Here is an 18062-nt window from a genome sequence, read left to right on the forward strand (position 1 = left end):
TGAACACAATACTCTAGGTGAGGTCTTACTAATGCATTGTAAAGTTTTAACATTACTTCCCTTGATTTAAATTCAACACTTCTCACAATATATCCGAGCATCTTCTTGGCCTTTTTTTATAGCTTCCCCACATTGTCTAGATGAAGACATTTCTGAGTCAACATAAACTCCTAGGTCTTTTTCATAGTTCCCTTCTTCAATTTCAGTATCTCCCATATGATATTTATACTGCACATTTTTATTGCCTGCATGCAATACTTTTTTCTCTATTAAATTTAATTTGCCATGTGTCTGCCCAGTTCTGAATGCTGTCTAGATCATTTTGAATGACCTTTGCTGCTGCAACAGTGTTTGCTGCTCCTACATTTGTGTCATCTGCAAATTTAACAAGTTTGCTTACTGTACCAGAATCTAAGTCATTAATGTAGATTAGGAAGAGCAGAGGACCTAATACTGATCCCTGTGGTACACCACTAGTTACCTTGCTCCATTGTGAGGTTTCTCCTCTAATCAGTACTTTCTGTTTTCTACATGTTAACCACTCCCTAATCAATGTGCATGCATTTCCTTGAATCCCTACTGTGTTCAGTTTGAGAATTAATCTTTTATGCGGGACTTTGTCAAAACCTTTCTGGAAATCTAAATAAACCATGTCGTATGCTTTGCAATTATCCATTTTCAATGTTGCATCCTCAAAAAAAGTCAAGTAGGTTAGTTAGACACGATCTCCCTTTCCTAAAACCATGCTGACTGTCTCCCAGGATATTGTTACCATATAGGTAATTTTCCATTTTGGATCCTATTATAGTTTCCATAAGTTTACATATAATAGAAGTCAAGCTTATTGGTCTGTAGTTACCTGGTTCGGTTTTGTCTCCCTTTTTGTGGATCGGTATTACGTTTGCTATTTTCCAGTCTGTCGGTACAACCCCTGTGTCAAGAGACTGTTGCATGATCTTGGTTAGCGGTTTGTAAATAACTTCTTTCATTTCTTTGAGTGCTATTGGGAGGATCTCATCCGACCCAGGGGATTTGTTTATTTTAAGAGCTCCTAGTCCCTTTAACACTTCTTCCTCTGTTATGCTAAAGTTATTTAAAATTGGATAGGAACAGGTCGACATGTGGGGCATGTTGTCCGTGTCCTCCTTTGTAAAAACCTGTGAAAAGGAATCATTTAATATATTTGCTATTTTTTTTCTTCATCTATGATTTTGACATTTGTGTCTCTTAGACATTTAACCTCCTCTTTGAATGTTCTCTTGCTGTTATAATATTGGAAAAACATTTTGGAATTGGTTTTAGCCCCCTTAGCAATATTGATTTCTATCTCTCTCTTGGCCTTTCTAACTTCCTTTTTGACTTGTGTTTGCAGTTCCAAGTACTCTTTCTGTGTACTTTGTTTTTGGTCCCTTTTAAACGCTCGGTAAAGTGCCTTTTTTCGCTGAATATTTTTTTTAATTGATCTATTAAACCATTTTGGCCATTTTGTTTTAGATTTGTCTACTTTTGGGATGTAATTGTTTTGCGCCTCTAGTACTACATTTTAAAAAAAAAACAGCCATCCTTTTTCTGTGGATGTTTTCTCTATTTTACTCCAATCTACTTCTGTTAGTCTCTGTTTCATACTTTTGTAGTTTGCTTTTCTAAAATTGTAAACCTTAGCTTTAGTCATTACTTTTGGGGTTTTAAAAAATACTTCCAATGAGACCATGTTGTGGTCTGAGTTTGCTAATGGCTCTCTGACCTCTGTTTTAGTTATTCTGTCTTCATTATTTGAAAAGACTAAATCAAGACATGCCTCCCCTCTAGTCGGTGCCTTGACAAATTGCGTTAGGAAGCAGTCATTTGTCATTTCCACCATTTCAATTTTGTCCGTCGTGCTCCCCACCGGGTTCTCCCATTTTATACGGGGGAAGTTGAAATCCCTCATTAGTATGGCTTCTCCTTTTCTACACGCATTTCGAACGTCATTGTATAACAGATTATTTTTCTCAGCGTCTGAATTTGGCATGCTCCTATTATTATGCCCTTTGAATTTGTGTCCATTATTCTGACCCATATTGATTCTGCATTGTTTTCTTTGTCCTGATTTAACACCTGGGCTTCAAGACTATTTCTTATGTATAGTGCTACCCCTCCGCCTCTTCTGTCCTGTCTGTCTTTCATATACAGTGTGTACCCACTAATATTATATTTGTTATATTTGTCTCCATCACTCTCAGACAACCAAGTTTCTGTAACACCTGTTACATTGTAGTTACTTGTTAGTGCAGTAGCTTCAAGTTCTAACATTTTGTTTCTGAGACTTCTAGCATTTAGATAAATACATTTAATAGTGGTCTTACCTGAGTTGTTGCCCTTGTTTTGATGTGGTCTCCCTTCTGTTTTTTTGTTTTCTCCCCCCTTCCTTTCTAGTTTAAATGCTTCTGGACCTCCTCAAGGATCCTTTCTCTGAGTAGATTGGTTCCCTTTCTGTTTAAGTGCAGTCCGTCCCACCTATATAGATAGTCCTTGTTGTAGAATGTGCTCCAATGTTCAAGAAAGGTGACACCTTCCTGTGTGCACCACGATTTTAGCCATGCATTTTGATTTTGTATTTCCGTCTGTCCATATGGTCCTTTGCAAGGTCCCGGCAGTATCCCAGAAAATACCACAGTTTTGGTCTTGTCTTTTAATTTCCTTCCTAGCTCTCTGAATTTGTTTTGCAGGGATCTTGGTCTGTCTCTTCCAATGTTATTTGTACCGATGTGGACGACTACTACCGGGTCGTCTCCTGTTCATTCTAGGAGCCTGTCCACGTTCTCAGTGATGTGCTTGACAGAGGCTCCTGGAAGGCAGCACACTGTTGTAGTAAGGGGGTCCAAACTGCGACCTGAGCTTGCTGTGTTTCTCAATATGGAGTCCCCAACAATCATGACCTCCCTTCTTTTTGCTGCCTGGCCAGCACTGTTTATAGGGTCCTGGATGTTGTTCTTTTAATTCTCTTGATGTTGGTTTTGGTCATCTAAATGTTGAAGTGGCTCAAATTTGTTGGATGTCTGGATTTCTGGTGGTTGTGTTTGACGAAGTTTCTTTCTTTCCCTGCTTCTGCCTATCTGAACTCATCTGTTTCGACTCTCTTCCATCTCCCTGGTGGCTTTCAGTCTGCTAGGGGTGCAGACTTCCATGAATTGTGGGTGTTTCAGCTCCTCAAGCTCCTGTTGCTGTCTCATTTCCTCCAGCTGCATTTCTAACAGACTTACTCGTTGAAGCAAGTCCTGGATCGTGCGGCACTTTACACAAACTTGGTTGAGCTCTGTTGGGTTTTCTCGGATTTCCCACATCATGCAGTTGTCACAGATTACTGGCTTGAAGACCATGTTGTAATTTTTTTTTGTGGACGTTTAGTTTAGCTTCTGCAGCTGTCAACTTGCTTTAAAACTGCTTCTAACTGCGCTGTACTTGTCCACGACTGTACTTCTCCCACGATGTCGCTTCCACACGCTGTCGCTGGGAAGACTGCCTGCCTTTTGTTTGTTTGCGCTTGTGCTGCGGGCTCCATCCCTCCCCCGTGTCTCAGAACGCCACGGAATTTGAATCAGCTGCTCCGAGTTTCAGCTTGTTATCAGAAAAATACACGCAGCTGTAAGGCTTTAAGCTGCAATTTTATACTGATTAAAGCAACTCCAGATTTAATTTAAAGATGTAATTCCTCCTTTCTGCTTCTAACTGCACTGTACTTGGAAACGACTGTACTTCTCCTACGATGTCGCTTCCACACGCTGTCTCTGGGAAGACTGCCTGATCTTGGTTAGCGGTTTGTAAATAACGTCTTTAATTTATTTGAGTACTATTGGGAGGCTCTCATCCGGCCAGGGGATTTGTTTATTTTAAGAGCTCCTAGTCCCTTCAACACGTCTGCCTCTGTTATGCTAAAGTTATTTAAAACTGGATATGAACAGGTCGACATGTGGGGCATGTTGTCCATGTCCTCCTTTGTAAAAACTTGTGAAAAGTAATCATTTAATATATTTGTTATTTCTTCGTCTATGATTTTGCCATTTGTGTCTCTTAGACATTTAACCTCCTCTTTGAATGTTCTCTTACTGTTATAATATTGGAAAAACATTTTGGAATTCGTTTTGGCCCCCTTAGCAATGTTGATTTCTATCTCTCTCTTGGCCTTTCTAACTTCCTTTTTGACTTGCGTTTGCAGTTCCAAGTACTCTTTCTGTGTACTTTATTTTTGGTCCCTTTTAAACGCTCTGTAAAGTGCCTTTTTTCGCTGAATATTTTTTTAATTGATCTATTAAACCATTTTGGCCATTTTGTTTTAGATTTAGATTTGTCTACTTTTGGGATGTAATTGTTTTGCGCCTCTAGTACTACATTTTTAGAAAACAGCCATACTTTTCCTGTGGATGTTTTCTCTATTTTACTCCAATCTAGTCTGTTAGTCTCTGTTTCATACCTTCATAGTTTGCTTTTCTAAAATGTAAACCTTAGCTTTAGTCATTACTTTTGGGGTTTTAAAAATCACTTCAAATGAGACCATGTTGTGGTCTGAGTTTGGCTCTCTAACCTCTGTTTTAGTTATTCTGTCTTCATTATTTGAAAAGACTAAATCAAGGCATGCCTCCCCTCTAGTTGGTGCCTTGACAAATTGCGTTAGGAAGCAGCCATTTGTCATTTCCACCATTTCAATTTCGTCCATCGTGCTCCCCACCGGGTTTTCCCATTTTATATGGGGGAAGTTGAAATCCCCCATTAGTATGGCTTCTCCTTTTCTAAACGCATTTCTAATGTCATTGTATAACAGATTATTTTGCTCGGCGTCTGAATTTGGCAGTCTATAGCATGCTCCTATTATTATGCCCTTTGAATTTTTGTCTATTATTCTGACCCATATTGATTCGGCTTTGTTTTCTTCGTCCAGATTTAACACCTGGGCTTCAAGACTATTTCTTATGTATAGTGCTACCCCTCCGCCTCTTCTTTCCTGCCTGTCTTTCCTATACAGTGTGTACCCACTAATATTATATTCGTCTCCATCACTCTCAGACAACCAAGTTTCTGTAACACCTATCACATCGCAGTTACTTGTTAGTGCAGTAGCTTCAAGTTATTTTGTTTCTGAGACTTCTAGCATTAAGATAAATACATTTAATAGCTGTCTTACCTGAGTTGTTGCCTTTGTTTTACTCATACAGTAGCCCTGTTTGTTTGACATCAGGAGGTGTCGGGTTTAAAAAAATACAATAAAATCGCACACACATACATTTATAGTGCTCAATGTATTTTAAATGTATAATTGCGCTGAAATAACACAAATGTGTTTTAGGTACATGCTGCTATATTGCACACATTGGTGTACAATACGAATACAAGATTATTTTAAATTGAAGCTAAATGATTTTAGCTTTTTTTTTGTTTTGTTTTTAATTATTAGCAAGAAATGTTGTGTTATACCACTCATTTGTATTATCATTAGTAGCCTATAAGCCAAATGTATACTGTCTGTTTAAATTAGTCAGTGGTGCAGTGCTAAATTGCGCACAATTACAAACCACCTGCACATTAATAGAATAGGTGTGTTTCCTATTCCTATACAGATGCTCAGAATGAGCTGGCGGGGTTAGCGGCACATGTGTGCAGTGTATTGCTCCCAACACATTGGGGAAACCAGAAATGTCATAGAAATTTGTTTTCAAGGCTTATAAGTAGACCCAGCTTTTAGGGAAAATAGGTATTTGGCTGTTCGCCTCAAAAATGCTTTGAGCTCAACTGGCAACACACAAGAAAAAGCGGACTGGGAAATGCCAGCAACAATTGCGAATTAATTTAATTACAGAAAAATGTACATAATTGTATGTACTAATTTGAATTGCTATTTATATATTTCCTTATAAAATGTAATTATATGGTCATATATTTTTTCCTATTGGGTGAGCATATAATAAAACTCTGACTGAATGTGTGGCTGTGTAGAAAGTGATCTGAGTTGTGTATAAGTGGTTTTTAGTGGATTGGCATATTATGTAAACTTCTTTCAATTCAGTCTTAGTTTGTGTTAGATTGTGTAGTAACTTTGCTCTAGTGCACCACCCAGAACGCCAAGTTTTCAGGATTTCACCAGTTGGAAATTTATTTTTTAAGTGTCGTTAAAGTCTTGGTAATAAAAAAAAGAACATTAATCCATTTTCTAATAATATTCTTGTATCCACCCTATGGCCTAAATTCAAAAGATCAAAGAATGACATCATACATTAATTATTTAACTTTTGTTAAACAAGGAAGTCATATTGAGATTAAAGTGTGTTACAAGGGAATCCTGATCACTATAGTATTACAGTCCCAAACCATAAAACTGTAATAAGTGTAACATAAAACAAAGCTTGAACAAGAAGCAGTTTAGTTACATAATCGCTGATTACATGCACTTAAATCTCCATGTTGCGAAGGGTAAAAATCGCATGTGCCTTGAAGGGAAATCAGCACTGTTAGATGTTTTCAGCAATCCCCCTCAATGTTGTAGTATGTTGTCTTAATTTGATTCTGCTTTGCATTACATAATTTTAATCAATATTTAATATTAGAACCCCATTTTAACTCAACATTTTAATGTATTTATTACTATTTAAACATATTAAAAACAACTGCCTTCACGGTAGTTCCATATTTATCCAAAAATTTGGTACAACAAACATTCAAGCTGCATGTTTTATTGCTGCAACTTGAAATAAAGGCGCAGGTGCACAACCTGTCGTACAGATGACCTTCAGCTTGCTGAGAATCTGTTTCTTAAAATGTCATAGGAACAGCCCAGCTGGAGTTTATCAGTATGATGCATGGACTTGCAACTGTTGCATGAATGCTGTGACATTTATATCGCTGTCTTACACACACACGCACATTCCATATGTTTCTCTCTTTGTTAAAAATATTTATTACATTTGTAATCCTTACATAAGCATGTATTCAGAGCTAATACATTTCTTTATGTTGTATATGATACCAAATTTACTTTTGCTACTGATAACATGAATGCTGTCTTAACACCTTTGTAACACACGTTTTTATTTATTAAAGCTTTGCATTAAACATACCACAATGTTCAGCTCTTTCTGGTTGTAATAGTTAGCCTGCATACTTGTGCACAGTTGCATACCCAGTTGGGGTCTTTTTAGGGGTTTGAACCACCCCTGAAAAATGCTTTACCTTAATAAGTGTATGTGTTATATTACAGACATAAATAAATACATTCATAGCACGCGGCCCCAACCAAAGCCACCTTGGTACTGGTATTTATAACGGTGTGTAAAAAAAACTTTTGATATGATTACAAGGACATGTGGAGTGTTCATTTTTACTTCATACAAAAATAACTTCATAATACATTCAGTTAAATTGTTTTAAATTAGAAACACTTTGTATAAATCCTTTCTCACATCAATAGTGTTGAAACTTGCTACACAAATCTACCCCCCTTTCCCCAAAAAAGAAAATTCTGGTTGTGCACCTATGCCACTATGAGTTAAATTCTGATGCAGCTAATATACAGTAATGCAGGTTAGTATAGCCCATTTTGTTTATTGTTGTGTGATGGTATGTTTTATGGTGCTGTTGAATTATTAACATTGTGCCCAAGCTGCTGCACATATCCTATTTGTATATGTTTTCTTGCTTGGATTTTCTATGTAAGCTTGTGAGGTTTATAACTTCTAAACGTCTTGTTAGATTGATATGCAGATTTGCATATGGCTGCATAACAGCGAGGGAACAAAATCTACATTTACAGGTTTTTTTTAACAATTTCCACAAAACTAATCAAAAGCAGATTACCAAAAATGTAAATATGTAGATGAATGATAATGTTTAGTCCTATTTTCTATAGTGGACAATACAAACAAAATAAATACAAACATGTGGCTTACACTACGGGGCATACACTGAATTTAACAACACTTCTGTTTGGAGATCATCCATGTCTCTGTTATGTCTTATCATGTGTCTTTTATCCCTGTCTGTTAACTCCATGGATCTAACAAACTCTCGCACACTCTCTCACTCTCTCTCTCTCTCTCTATATAATTAAAACAGCAGTGAAAAGGTAAATTCAAGGGATACATTTTTAAGAATTATGGTATGACAGGTTGTTGTGATATGCTGTAATATCACAATGGCTCTGGGCATTATGAGGCATGTACTATATAATTCGATTACGGTATAAAATGGCATTCATCATTGTTACATATTAACATACCAGTAAAATTAGGCACTTCTGATAATGATTTGTGTTGCCTTGATAGGTGTCATTTTCATTTCCCGGACCCGACCGGCTGACGATATTAATACAACTCAGAATATTCGTTTTTCATGTTTATTTTTTCGTTTCAGTTTCGTTCTAGTTTTTAAACTTCTCTTGCAGCACTTCCTCAATATCAGCTGACGTCGTCAATTCGCCGTATTATCAGAGAGTGGAATTTTTTCGATCTCTTTTACAGCATCAGCTGCTAACATCACACCTATGATTTTTTTACATGCAGGCATGATTAAGTTTTCGGCAATGGTATGGGGCTTTTTTGATTTTGCTACAAGCTCAGCCACCAGGTAACTAGCCTCTTGAGTTTTATCTGATACCCGCACACCAGGCAGTGGTGCTCCTCATGCCCGTACTGCATGCACTGGGTGCACCACTCCTCTTCCTCCCATGTCTTCCTTCCTCTCTGCCTCCTTCTCCTCACCTCTGTTTGGGTGGGGCAGATGGCCACTGTGTGTCCAAATGCCCCAGAACCAGGGCACCACTCATCTACTATGTAGATTGGGCCGATGTCCCTTGGTGGCAGCTGTTGCTGCTGCCTCTTGCCGCTCTTCCTCCTTTTTCCTCCCATCCTCTTTTTTTCAAGAAAAAAAACGCCCACAAAAAAATTCAGTATTAACAAAAAAAAAAAAAAAATCCTGCAGTACTGCTCTGAACCTCCCAGAGGCGCTATATCCCACTCTGACACCACATGTGACTGGGTGGCGCAAAGGATGAGGCCCAGAGACAGACTGCAGTTCAAACAAAATACTTTTATTAAATAAAAAACACAAAATAAACAGGCACGAGGGCCAAACAAAAAGGTTTTAAACACAAACAATAAACACAAAGTAAAAACTTACAGAAATAAGGCTTCCAGGCTGAGCTTTGCCTTCACTGGATTGCAAAATTAACAAAAACCAGCACACAAAGAAAAAACCACACTTGCTTCCTCAGCTATTTCTCTCTACTGAGGAGCTGAGGCCTCCTTTTATGTCAGGTGGCTGGGTGCTAATTGATTGTTAATTACTCCCACCTGACACAATAAACCTGGGCAGGGAGGAGAATTTAACCCCATCCCTGCCAATATTTACAGGGAGAAAAAAGGAAAATTAATCAAATACCAGTACAGCAACTCGACAATATTACGGTATAGGATGCAAAGACAGGTATTTAACACAACACAAATATGAAAGTTCAATTTACTATGCTAACCAAATGGATTTCACAAAAACAGAAGAAGGTTTAGTGGCAAAACAAAAGCATTAAAAAATAAGGGAGGGAAATGTTGATATTTGTTACTTTTTCGAGCTATTGTATACGACTACAACTAATTATAACAAATAAAGTACACCAAAGTGTGCAAATAAACTGTAATTGTATCTTGGGCTTCTGGTGACATTGTAGTGATTGTGAGAGTAAAATGATTAGAAATGGAACCAGCATAAAGATTTGCAAGCTAGTTTTCCCCCAAGTTTAAGTCTGTATTTCAAATAGGTATATTTGTAGCTTTTATTGTTGTCTTGGACTATTTTGCTGTCACTGTAGTTGCTGTTCTGTCTCGATGGCAGTGTGCTGTGTTTGTTCATTTTTAAAAAGGGAAACAGTGATGCAATTTGATTGCATTTTTCTTATGTGACAGTGTAGTGCTGTGAAATTCAGGAAAGAACAAAAATGCAAAACTCTGATAAGCTGAAACACTTTACAGCATGGTGATGCAGAGTCGTTGTCGGCTGTTGGTGTGGTTCAGTTTTGCGTATTTCTGGGGGCACTCTTGGCTTGTTCCAGCTGATAGATACATGCCTCTGGACTGTGTTTTAGTTTCCCTCTGTTTCTCTGGACCCATGAGCCCTTCTCCCCCACACCACACAAGAACTGACGCCGATATCGGGTTCTCGAATAGCCAGTTTATTGAAGGCATTGCTCGGCAAAGACAAACAGCTTGCAGCTGTAAAATAAACCATTCAAATGGCTTTAGCTAGTTTCATGTATTGCTCCATATCTCCCCTTACCAATCGGGCAGTAACTGGGCATATACAAAATACAATTGTATTTAAAGATATTGTTGAAATAAAATACATATTTCTCAGAAAATAAAATACATACTATTGCATATAATGTTTTATCATGCCATTTATATTGAACCCTTTTTGATATTTTTCTAACAGTTTTATAAATCATTTAACAGAACAACTCTGTTAATATAAACAAAATAAATAAACGGGAGAACAACATACCTGTAAAATAAACCATTCAAATGGCTTTAACCAGCTTCATCTATTGCTCCCTATCACAAAATGTAATGAATATACTAGCAGAGCTATTTTCATTCTAGGTGGGCCAAAGCCCAGCAAAACGCACTGAATTCTATGCATTAGCAACCGTGTGCGAAATCCAATAAGCATAAATGCATAAAAAAATATATATATATTTAAAACTGTGCATTCATATGGAAGTAAAACATTAACATAAATAGTTATTATACAGAAATATTTGAAGTTTCAATAATGAATTAGCGATATTAAAATAAAATTATTTTTATAGGGAAAAAGTCACAAAGCTTACCCCTTCCCAATTATGCAGTAACTGGGAAGAGATGACCCAGAGCAAGAAATATGATATGGGCTGAGGTAGTTGTTGCTCCCGACATAGACTACAAGGTATAAGAAATGATGACCCTTAGCAATTATTTATAGAACAAAATAGGATTTTGGTGGAATTCAGTTACGGTCAGTAATAACTCTGTTACAAAAGCACTAGCGAGAATCATTGTGTGGTGGCCAGGAATGGATGCACAGGAGGAGGAGGTGATCATCAGGAGTTGTGCACCATGTCAAGAGATACGTCTTGCTTCACTAAAGGCCCATTGAATCCTTGGGAGTGAACCACCAAGCCATGGTCGCGACTGCACATTGACTTCGCCGGTCCATTTCAAGGCAAGATTTTCCATATTGTGGTGGACTCACATTCATCATGTCGTCATCATGAATTTGATGTCGTATAGCGCAGTCGTCTCCAGTTTGCAACAACTTTTCACAACACATGAATTGCAAGAATTTGTTCAGCACAACTGCAAACAGCATGTGACTGCTGCACCACATCACCCCTCCTCAAACGGACAGGACAAACGAAGATGACAAAGGAGTTGAAGGGAATTACACACAACACCCAACTCAACAACTGGGAAGATTCCTGTGGAGCTGCTCCTGAACAGGAAAGCAAGAACTTCTCTAGATAGTCTACATTCAGATTTCCAGGCAGACATGCATCGAAAGCAAGAGGGAACTGCTCAATGGTCAAGGTACTGTTCGTATGTTTTATACATAGGACCCAGTGTACATGCGTCTGGCCCAAAATGGGTAACTGCAACCATTGTGGAAGTAGTTGGACCAGTGTTGTACAAAGCTCAGACACCCGATGGTCAAGTCCATCGCCGCCACGTGGATTAGCTGAGAGAATGGACACCTAAGGCTTTGACACACTACCACAATCCCAGCAGTTGCCTGAGAATTCAAGCCATAAATCACCAGGGACACTTGTTTCCTTACGTGTTGTGGAATCAACACTGCCAATACTGTTAACACCAGAGGGAACCTTAGACCCTCCTCTACTGATGCCCAAGATTCCCGTTTCTAGAACCAAGCCAGACAACCCTGCGACCCCAGTGGAGCAACCCCGTCATCATTGTGTGCTTGCAACGTCAATCAGATGCGCCCTTAGTTAAAGATGAAGAGCGCCGCAACTGTGCTACATGTGCTCTTGTTCTGTGTTCCTGCACACATATTCCTGCCTGATAATTACAAAAATAAGTGTTCACACACAAGAACATAATAGATATGGTACCAAGTATTTTCTTTCTTCATGGCTTACTTGCCAGTAGCTCCATCCTAAATTTCAGCAGCACACCACTGGATTGGAATGTAAGCAAAGACACATTCTAAACTAGTCCCAGTAAGCATGTTATTCCACTTATGTTGTCCCACTGAAGTGGAACAACAAAATGTATGATTAAGGCCCTGTGAAAATCGCAGAAATTTTCTTTAAAATTCACGGCAGTGTCATGGGTGAAGTATCGTATTTCGCGGAATGTGCACTGAAATGTTATAAATTACGCACACAGATTTTTTTTTTTTAAAACAGCAAATATACATATAAAAGCACTAACATCAAAATTAACATCAATGTTATTCAAGCACTTTATAATAGCTTGTGAAACAGTGTTATAATTAACAGCCTGTAGGTAAAGTGTATCTGCAGGACAGCTTTCAGTTCTAGTACATCAGGTGCATGTTCACAATTTAGGTCTTGCAAAACAAATAAAATGTGTAACCTATACTGATCTTGCACATCAATTGACTCGTCAGTGACCACTGACAAGCAAACAGACTGTTTTACTACCAATTCCATAATCTCCTGCTTGTGATACTCTGCAACTTTAGGTAAGTATTCACCTCTCAGCTGGGCTGATGAAGGAATCGCTCTAAAAGGGATATTTGCGCAAACAAACGCCTCTATCAGGTGAAAAATGTAATAAGTGGACTTTTGGAATATGGAAGTCACGTTTTTTTTTGTTTCTTTGCAAGTAAAGCAGTCACAGTACTGCTCTGGATTTCCGCCTTTCTCTTTCAGTGAATACTTGACTCTAAATCAAATGCCTGTCAACAGACGAGTTTCGGTAGTGATCTACAGTAACGTTGCAGGGCATACAGAAGAGCTTACCTCCATCGCTGTGTAAATTCCTGCTGGATACTGCTTTACGTGATCTGCTGCAGACACATTTTTAGCCTTTTTAGAGACATCCATTTTCTTGATTACAGTCTGTAGTATTTTAATTAATGCTGATTATGTACAGTATATATTTTGACCATTGTTAGAACATTATATTTTATTTGTATTATTGCATTTTTCGAGTTTTCAATTAATAGCGTAGGGATTTCCCAAATAGTAAACTCAATTTTGGCTAATCCATGTTTTTCACTAATTCGGGCTCAAATCAGTTCCAATCTGCATGGATTAACAGGGGTCTACTGTATAATTAATTTATTTTAGAGCTCTTAACCTTTAATACACTCTCAAAGTTAAACGTCAAACCAAAGGAAGAAACACGCTTCCATCTGTATTCTCTTTATTTATTCTTTTCAGCCTCTATTGTCTTTTGGTTTTTCCTTATCTCTACAGAGGACATGGTTGCAGTAGCTGCACTGCCTTTGTGTCATTGTCTTCTCCTAATCAGCATTCAGCCACATGTTGTACACTGCAGGGTCTTGATTCGTTGACAGGTCCCCCTCATACTAGAAGTAGCAACTCTGTTTCATCCCTCTCCAGCACAATGTGCTACAAATCCTCAAGCTCAGTGTGCTTCCTGTCCTGAGTGGCAGAGCTGGCATCCCAGCCCATAGTCTTCTCCTGCACAGATAGCACAAAGTTACTGTTTAAATATATTCAGGAAGGCTTTCCAGCATGCAGGCATATTTCCAAAGGGTAAAGACCTAGAAAGTTGGTGAGTGACGGTTCAAAGCACATTTTCATACTTTTTCATTTGGATATAAGCTACTTTTACAGCTAAGTGTTATGTACACGCATCTCAAAATCAACAGCATAATGTAAAAAAAAAAAAAAACAATAACATTTGTGTTCATAGATTTTATATACAAAATAAAATATTTGCGTCAGAATTGTTAGATCAGTGAAAAAATAGGCCCAGACTACAGAAATCATTTTATTGTGCATACTCCAGTGTTCTACACAGTGTTCTACAACACCCTACTTCAAATTAAGAGAGGGGAATCTCTTTTAAAACACCACAAAGTTTAATTTATATTATGTGGGTCATGGTTGCATAACAATGAAATAAATAGATGAAACGAAAAAATAAGTCTATGGTGATTATCCTTCTTGTGTTCTGCATTGTTGATTATCTGTGAGTATTTATGAGTGGTGTTTAAAAGCATCAAAGAAGCTGGACTTACCATCAATCCTTCAAAGTGTGACATTGCCCAAAGAGAAGTCAAGTATCTTGGATACCATCTGGGTAATGGGGTCATCAAACCACAAGTGGCAAAGGTGGAGGCAGTTCAGAACTGTGGTCCACCCAAGACCAAGAAGTGAGATCATTCCTTGGCTTAATAGGATGGTACCGTAGGTTCATCCCTGATTTCTCCACCAGAGCAGCTATCCTCACTGATCTTACTCAGAAGAGTGAACCGAACAAGGTTAATTGGACTGTGGCCTGTGACAGAGCATTTCAAGATCTTAAGGAAGCTTTGTATAGGGAACCTGTGTTGCAGAGGCCGGACTATTCTACTATCCTCTCTCGCTGACCTGGGAATCTCTGGTACTGCTCTGGCCTGGTTCTCCTCCTACCTCTCCAACCGCATTTACCAGGTAACCTGGCGTGGAGCATCCACACCTCGCCCTCTCTCAACAGGAGTCCCCCCAAGGGTCAGTCTTGGGTTCTCTCTTGTTCTCTCTCTACACCCGCTCCCTGGGCCCCCTCATCGCATCCTATGGTTTCGCATACCATTTCCATGCTGACGATGCTCAGATTTTCCTCTCCTTCCCCACCTCTGACTCCACCATCCCCTCCCGTATCTCTACCTGTCTGTCTGCTATCTCCTACTGGTTGCACTCGCATCACCTCAAACTCAACCTCTCTAAATCTGACCTCCTGTTCTTTCCCTCCTCCCCTCCTCTGATCTCTCTATCTCTGTTCCTCTGGAATCTACCACACTCTCTCCCTCCTCCTCAGCTAAGAACCTCGGAGTCACCCTGGACCCCTGCCTCTCTTATTCCCAGCACATCTCCACTCTGGCACGCACTTGCCGATTCTTCCTGAGCAACATTCGAAGAATCCGATCCTTCCTCACCACCTACGCCACCCAGCTCCTGGTCCAGGCCCTGGTACTCTGCCGCCTAGACTACTACAACTCCCTCCTGGCTGGCCTCCCTGCGTCCGCCACCCGTCCGCTCCAGCTCATCCAGAACTCCGCTGCTCGCCTGGTGTTCTCTCTGCCTCGCTTCTCCCACGCAACTCCACTGCTCCGCTCACTCCACTGGCTCCCAACCCTGCTCGCATCCAGTTCAAGACTCTTGTACTAGCCTACAGATGCTTTGACCAGACTGCACCCAGCTACCTCCAGACCCTCATCTCTCCCTACACCCCCACTCAACCTCTCCGCTCCTCCTGCACTAGAAGACTGGCTCTACCTCCTCTACGCTCCCCTGCCTCCAGAGCCCACTCCTTCTCCAACCTCACCCCGCAGTGGTGGAATGACCTTCCTACAGATATCAGGACAGCACCTGTAGAACTCTTTTTTTCCCTATGGACACTCTTCCTTAAATGTGCTTTACTTGCTCTTATCTGCCCCCTATTTTACTGCATTTTATCCTGTACTTTAGAGTACTGTAATCTGTCAAGTGTTATTTAATCTGTAGTATTTTGTATTTAATTATATCCTGATGTAACTATCACTGCCACTGTTATCTGCTCTGTTACTGAATTGTATTCTGTCATACTTGTACTTGCTAGAACCAAAGTCATTGTATTTATCTTGCTCTTAATTTTATTATTACTTGTACTGTGATTCTTGAAATGTATTTTTGTTTACGACTGTGTCGCCCTGGACAAGGGCGTCTGCTAAGAAATAAATAATAATAATAATAATAATAATAATTTTGGTTATTTTTATATTATTGGTATTGCATGTGGGTATCTCTTTTCAACTTACAAGGTTGCAAATGTTGACAGTCACCTTGTTATAACAAAGTGGACACATGCTGACCCTATATTGCCACATACTGACCATCTATTTGATGGTATTGGATCATATTAGCATTCAGTTACTGTTGCTGAATTTAGTTTTCAAAAAAAGTAAAATACACCTATTTTTTACACATTTTTTAGGGTTTTTGGAGAAGGAGATTACAAATTCCAACATTCCAATAATGGACGGCAGAGGAAATGGAAAGGCACCTTGCCCAAGGGATGTGCTGGAAATGGAGGTTAGTATTGATTCCCAGGAGGTCAACTGTCCACGGGTATTTTCAAACCTGTTTGTTGCTGTCTGTACCCACTTACACAACCTTATCTGAATAAGTGATGGCCTGTATTGTTTAGGGTCAAATGAACATTGATTTTTGCCATTGGTTGTTTATACTTTATGGCAGTGTTGTAATCAAGTCACAAAAAATTGGGACTCAAGTCGAGTCAAGTCACAGGGGGGTAAGACTCGAGTCGAGTCTTTGACATGCCAAGCTTGAGTCAATTTGAGTCACAGAGTTTTCTCGAGTCGAGTTGTGTCGAGTCACCTATCTGTCAATTCGAGTCATTAGTTCTGACAGTTCGAGAGAGTTTGATATAATCAGATTCATTTTACAGGAGATTAGCAATCTACAAGTAAAAAGAAAAGAGCATTTTAATTAAATACAAAATTGAGATGCACAATAATGTGGTCATACTTGCCCCACTGATGTTTACCATTAAAGATCCAAATGTTTCTGCCTTGTGCTTTGTCTTTCCATTTCAGTGAATTCATGATTCCTTGGCCTATTTATAAGCAAGTTTTGTTAGTGACCATTGTGGCAAAGTGGTTTGCAGTGCGCAGGTGTAGAGGTGATGCAATGCTCAAACAGATAACAAACAACAAAGTTCACGGTCCAAACAATCCTTTATTGGTTTTATAATCCTGGTCTTTTGGCAACCGTAAATAATAGTCACTGGTAATACACAGCAATGTGTACTGCACAGTTAAAGCCATAGGATTCAACTCCCAAAATAATAAACACAGTATAAACACACACAGAACACAAGCACGATCGCAAATCCAGAGCGAGTGCTATAAGTGCAAGTGTTGAAATACAATTAATGGTGAACAGTAGTGCAGTGCTGTCCGGGTTGGTGCTGGTCTTTAGCGACAGCTCCTGGATCGTGTTAGCCATCTAACAAGAGCAAACGATTACAATTAGAATAAAACAAACAAACACAAAACACTCACGGTTACTTTACAGTCCTTCAGCGGTTCTCTTGCAACCATAACAAAGGAACAGTTCGCTTTACCACATCCCTTTTGTACCTTCAGCCACGCCCCCTTGGTTAGCGAGTGCAATCGCTTTTCCTCTAATCCGCAATTGCCACATCACCTTCTGTCTGGGGCGATGACTTGGTGTACTGTGGCTCCGTCCCCTTTCTAGATGGCCGACTTCCACCTTTCCCTGGAATGAATTGCCAAACCATCCGGGCACTCTATTCCCTTTACACAGCGTCCTCAAAGGTCAGGAGGGAGATTTATAACTAAGGCTTTTGATTTTCGGTTTTAACCAATAAAACCCGATAAAACACCCCCGATACAAAAAAAATTAAATCGGTGGATAGCCAATAAACACCGGAAAAACTGTGCAAATGGTTAATCAATTCACATTGACTTTATCCTTTAACCATTAAAAAATAAAACCTACTACAAAAGTAATAATAAATACATTTCCCACTGCTGCTGTGCAATGTACCGCCTTCCTGACTTGCATCTATCATTGATTCGTTCAGAATACTTTAAACCCGCCCCAGCTACTGAATGACAGCACATGCCTACATTTCTATTGGAGACTCCGCTTGCGAGATTTAAAACCCGATTACAATCAGGATGGAGACCTGTTAGTGGGATTTCAAGCTGTATTACAGTTAAGATACGGAGGACTTAAAATAGAAATGTACAAAAATGCCTACACACAAAAAACCCAGAAGAATGTGCCCGTGACCATAGGGATTTCATTGTGGAAGACAGCAAATGAA

The 18062-nt window shown here is 39.2% G+C and overlaps 1 protein-coding gene across 5 annotated transcripts in view; it reads left to right on the forward strand.

Moving 5' to 3' along the window:
* The window catches only part of si:ch73-173p19.2 (V-type proton ATPase 116 kDa subunit a 1), a 233250-nt gene that overhangs the window by 11877 nt on the left and 203311 nt on the right, over positions 1 to 18062 (forward strand). For all 5 annotated transcript variants that reach the window (XR_009319820.1, XM_059013885.1, XM_059013891.1 and 2 more), the window contains exon 4: positions 16182 to 16279. Coding sequence is in view for 4 of the 5 variants with exons in the window: in XM_059013885.1 (XP_058869868.1) it covers positions 16182 to 16279 (98 nt within the window). In the remaining variant the exon portion in view is untranslated. The remainder of the gene's footprint in view (positions 1 to 16181; positions 16280 to 18062) is intronic.

Source organism: Acipenser ruthenus, chromosome 3, assembly GCF_902713425.1.
Source record: "Acipenser ruthenus chromosome 3, fAciRut3.2 maternal haplotype, whole genome shotgun sequence".
Taxonomy (NCBI): Eukaryota; Metazoa; Chordata; class Actinopteri; order Acipenseriformes; family Acipenseridae; genus Acipenser; species Acipenser ruthenus.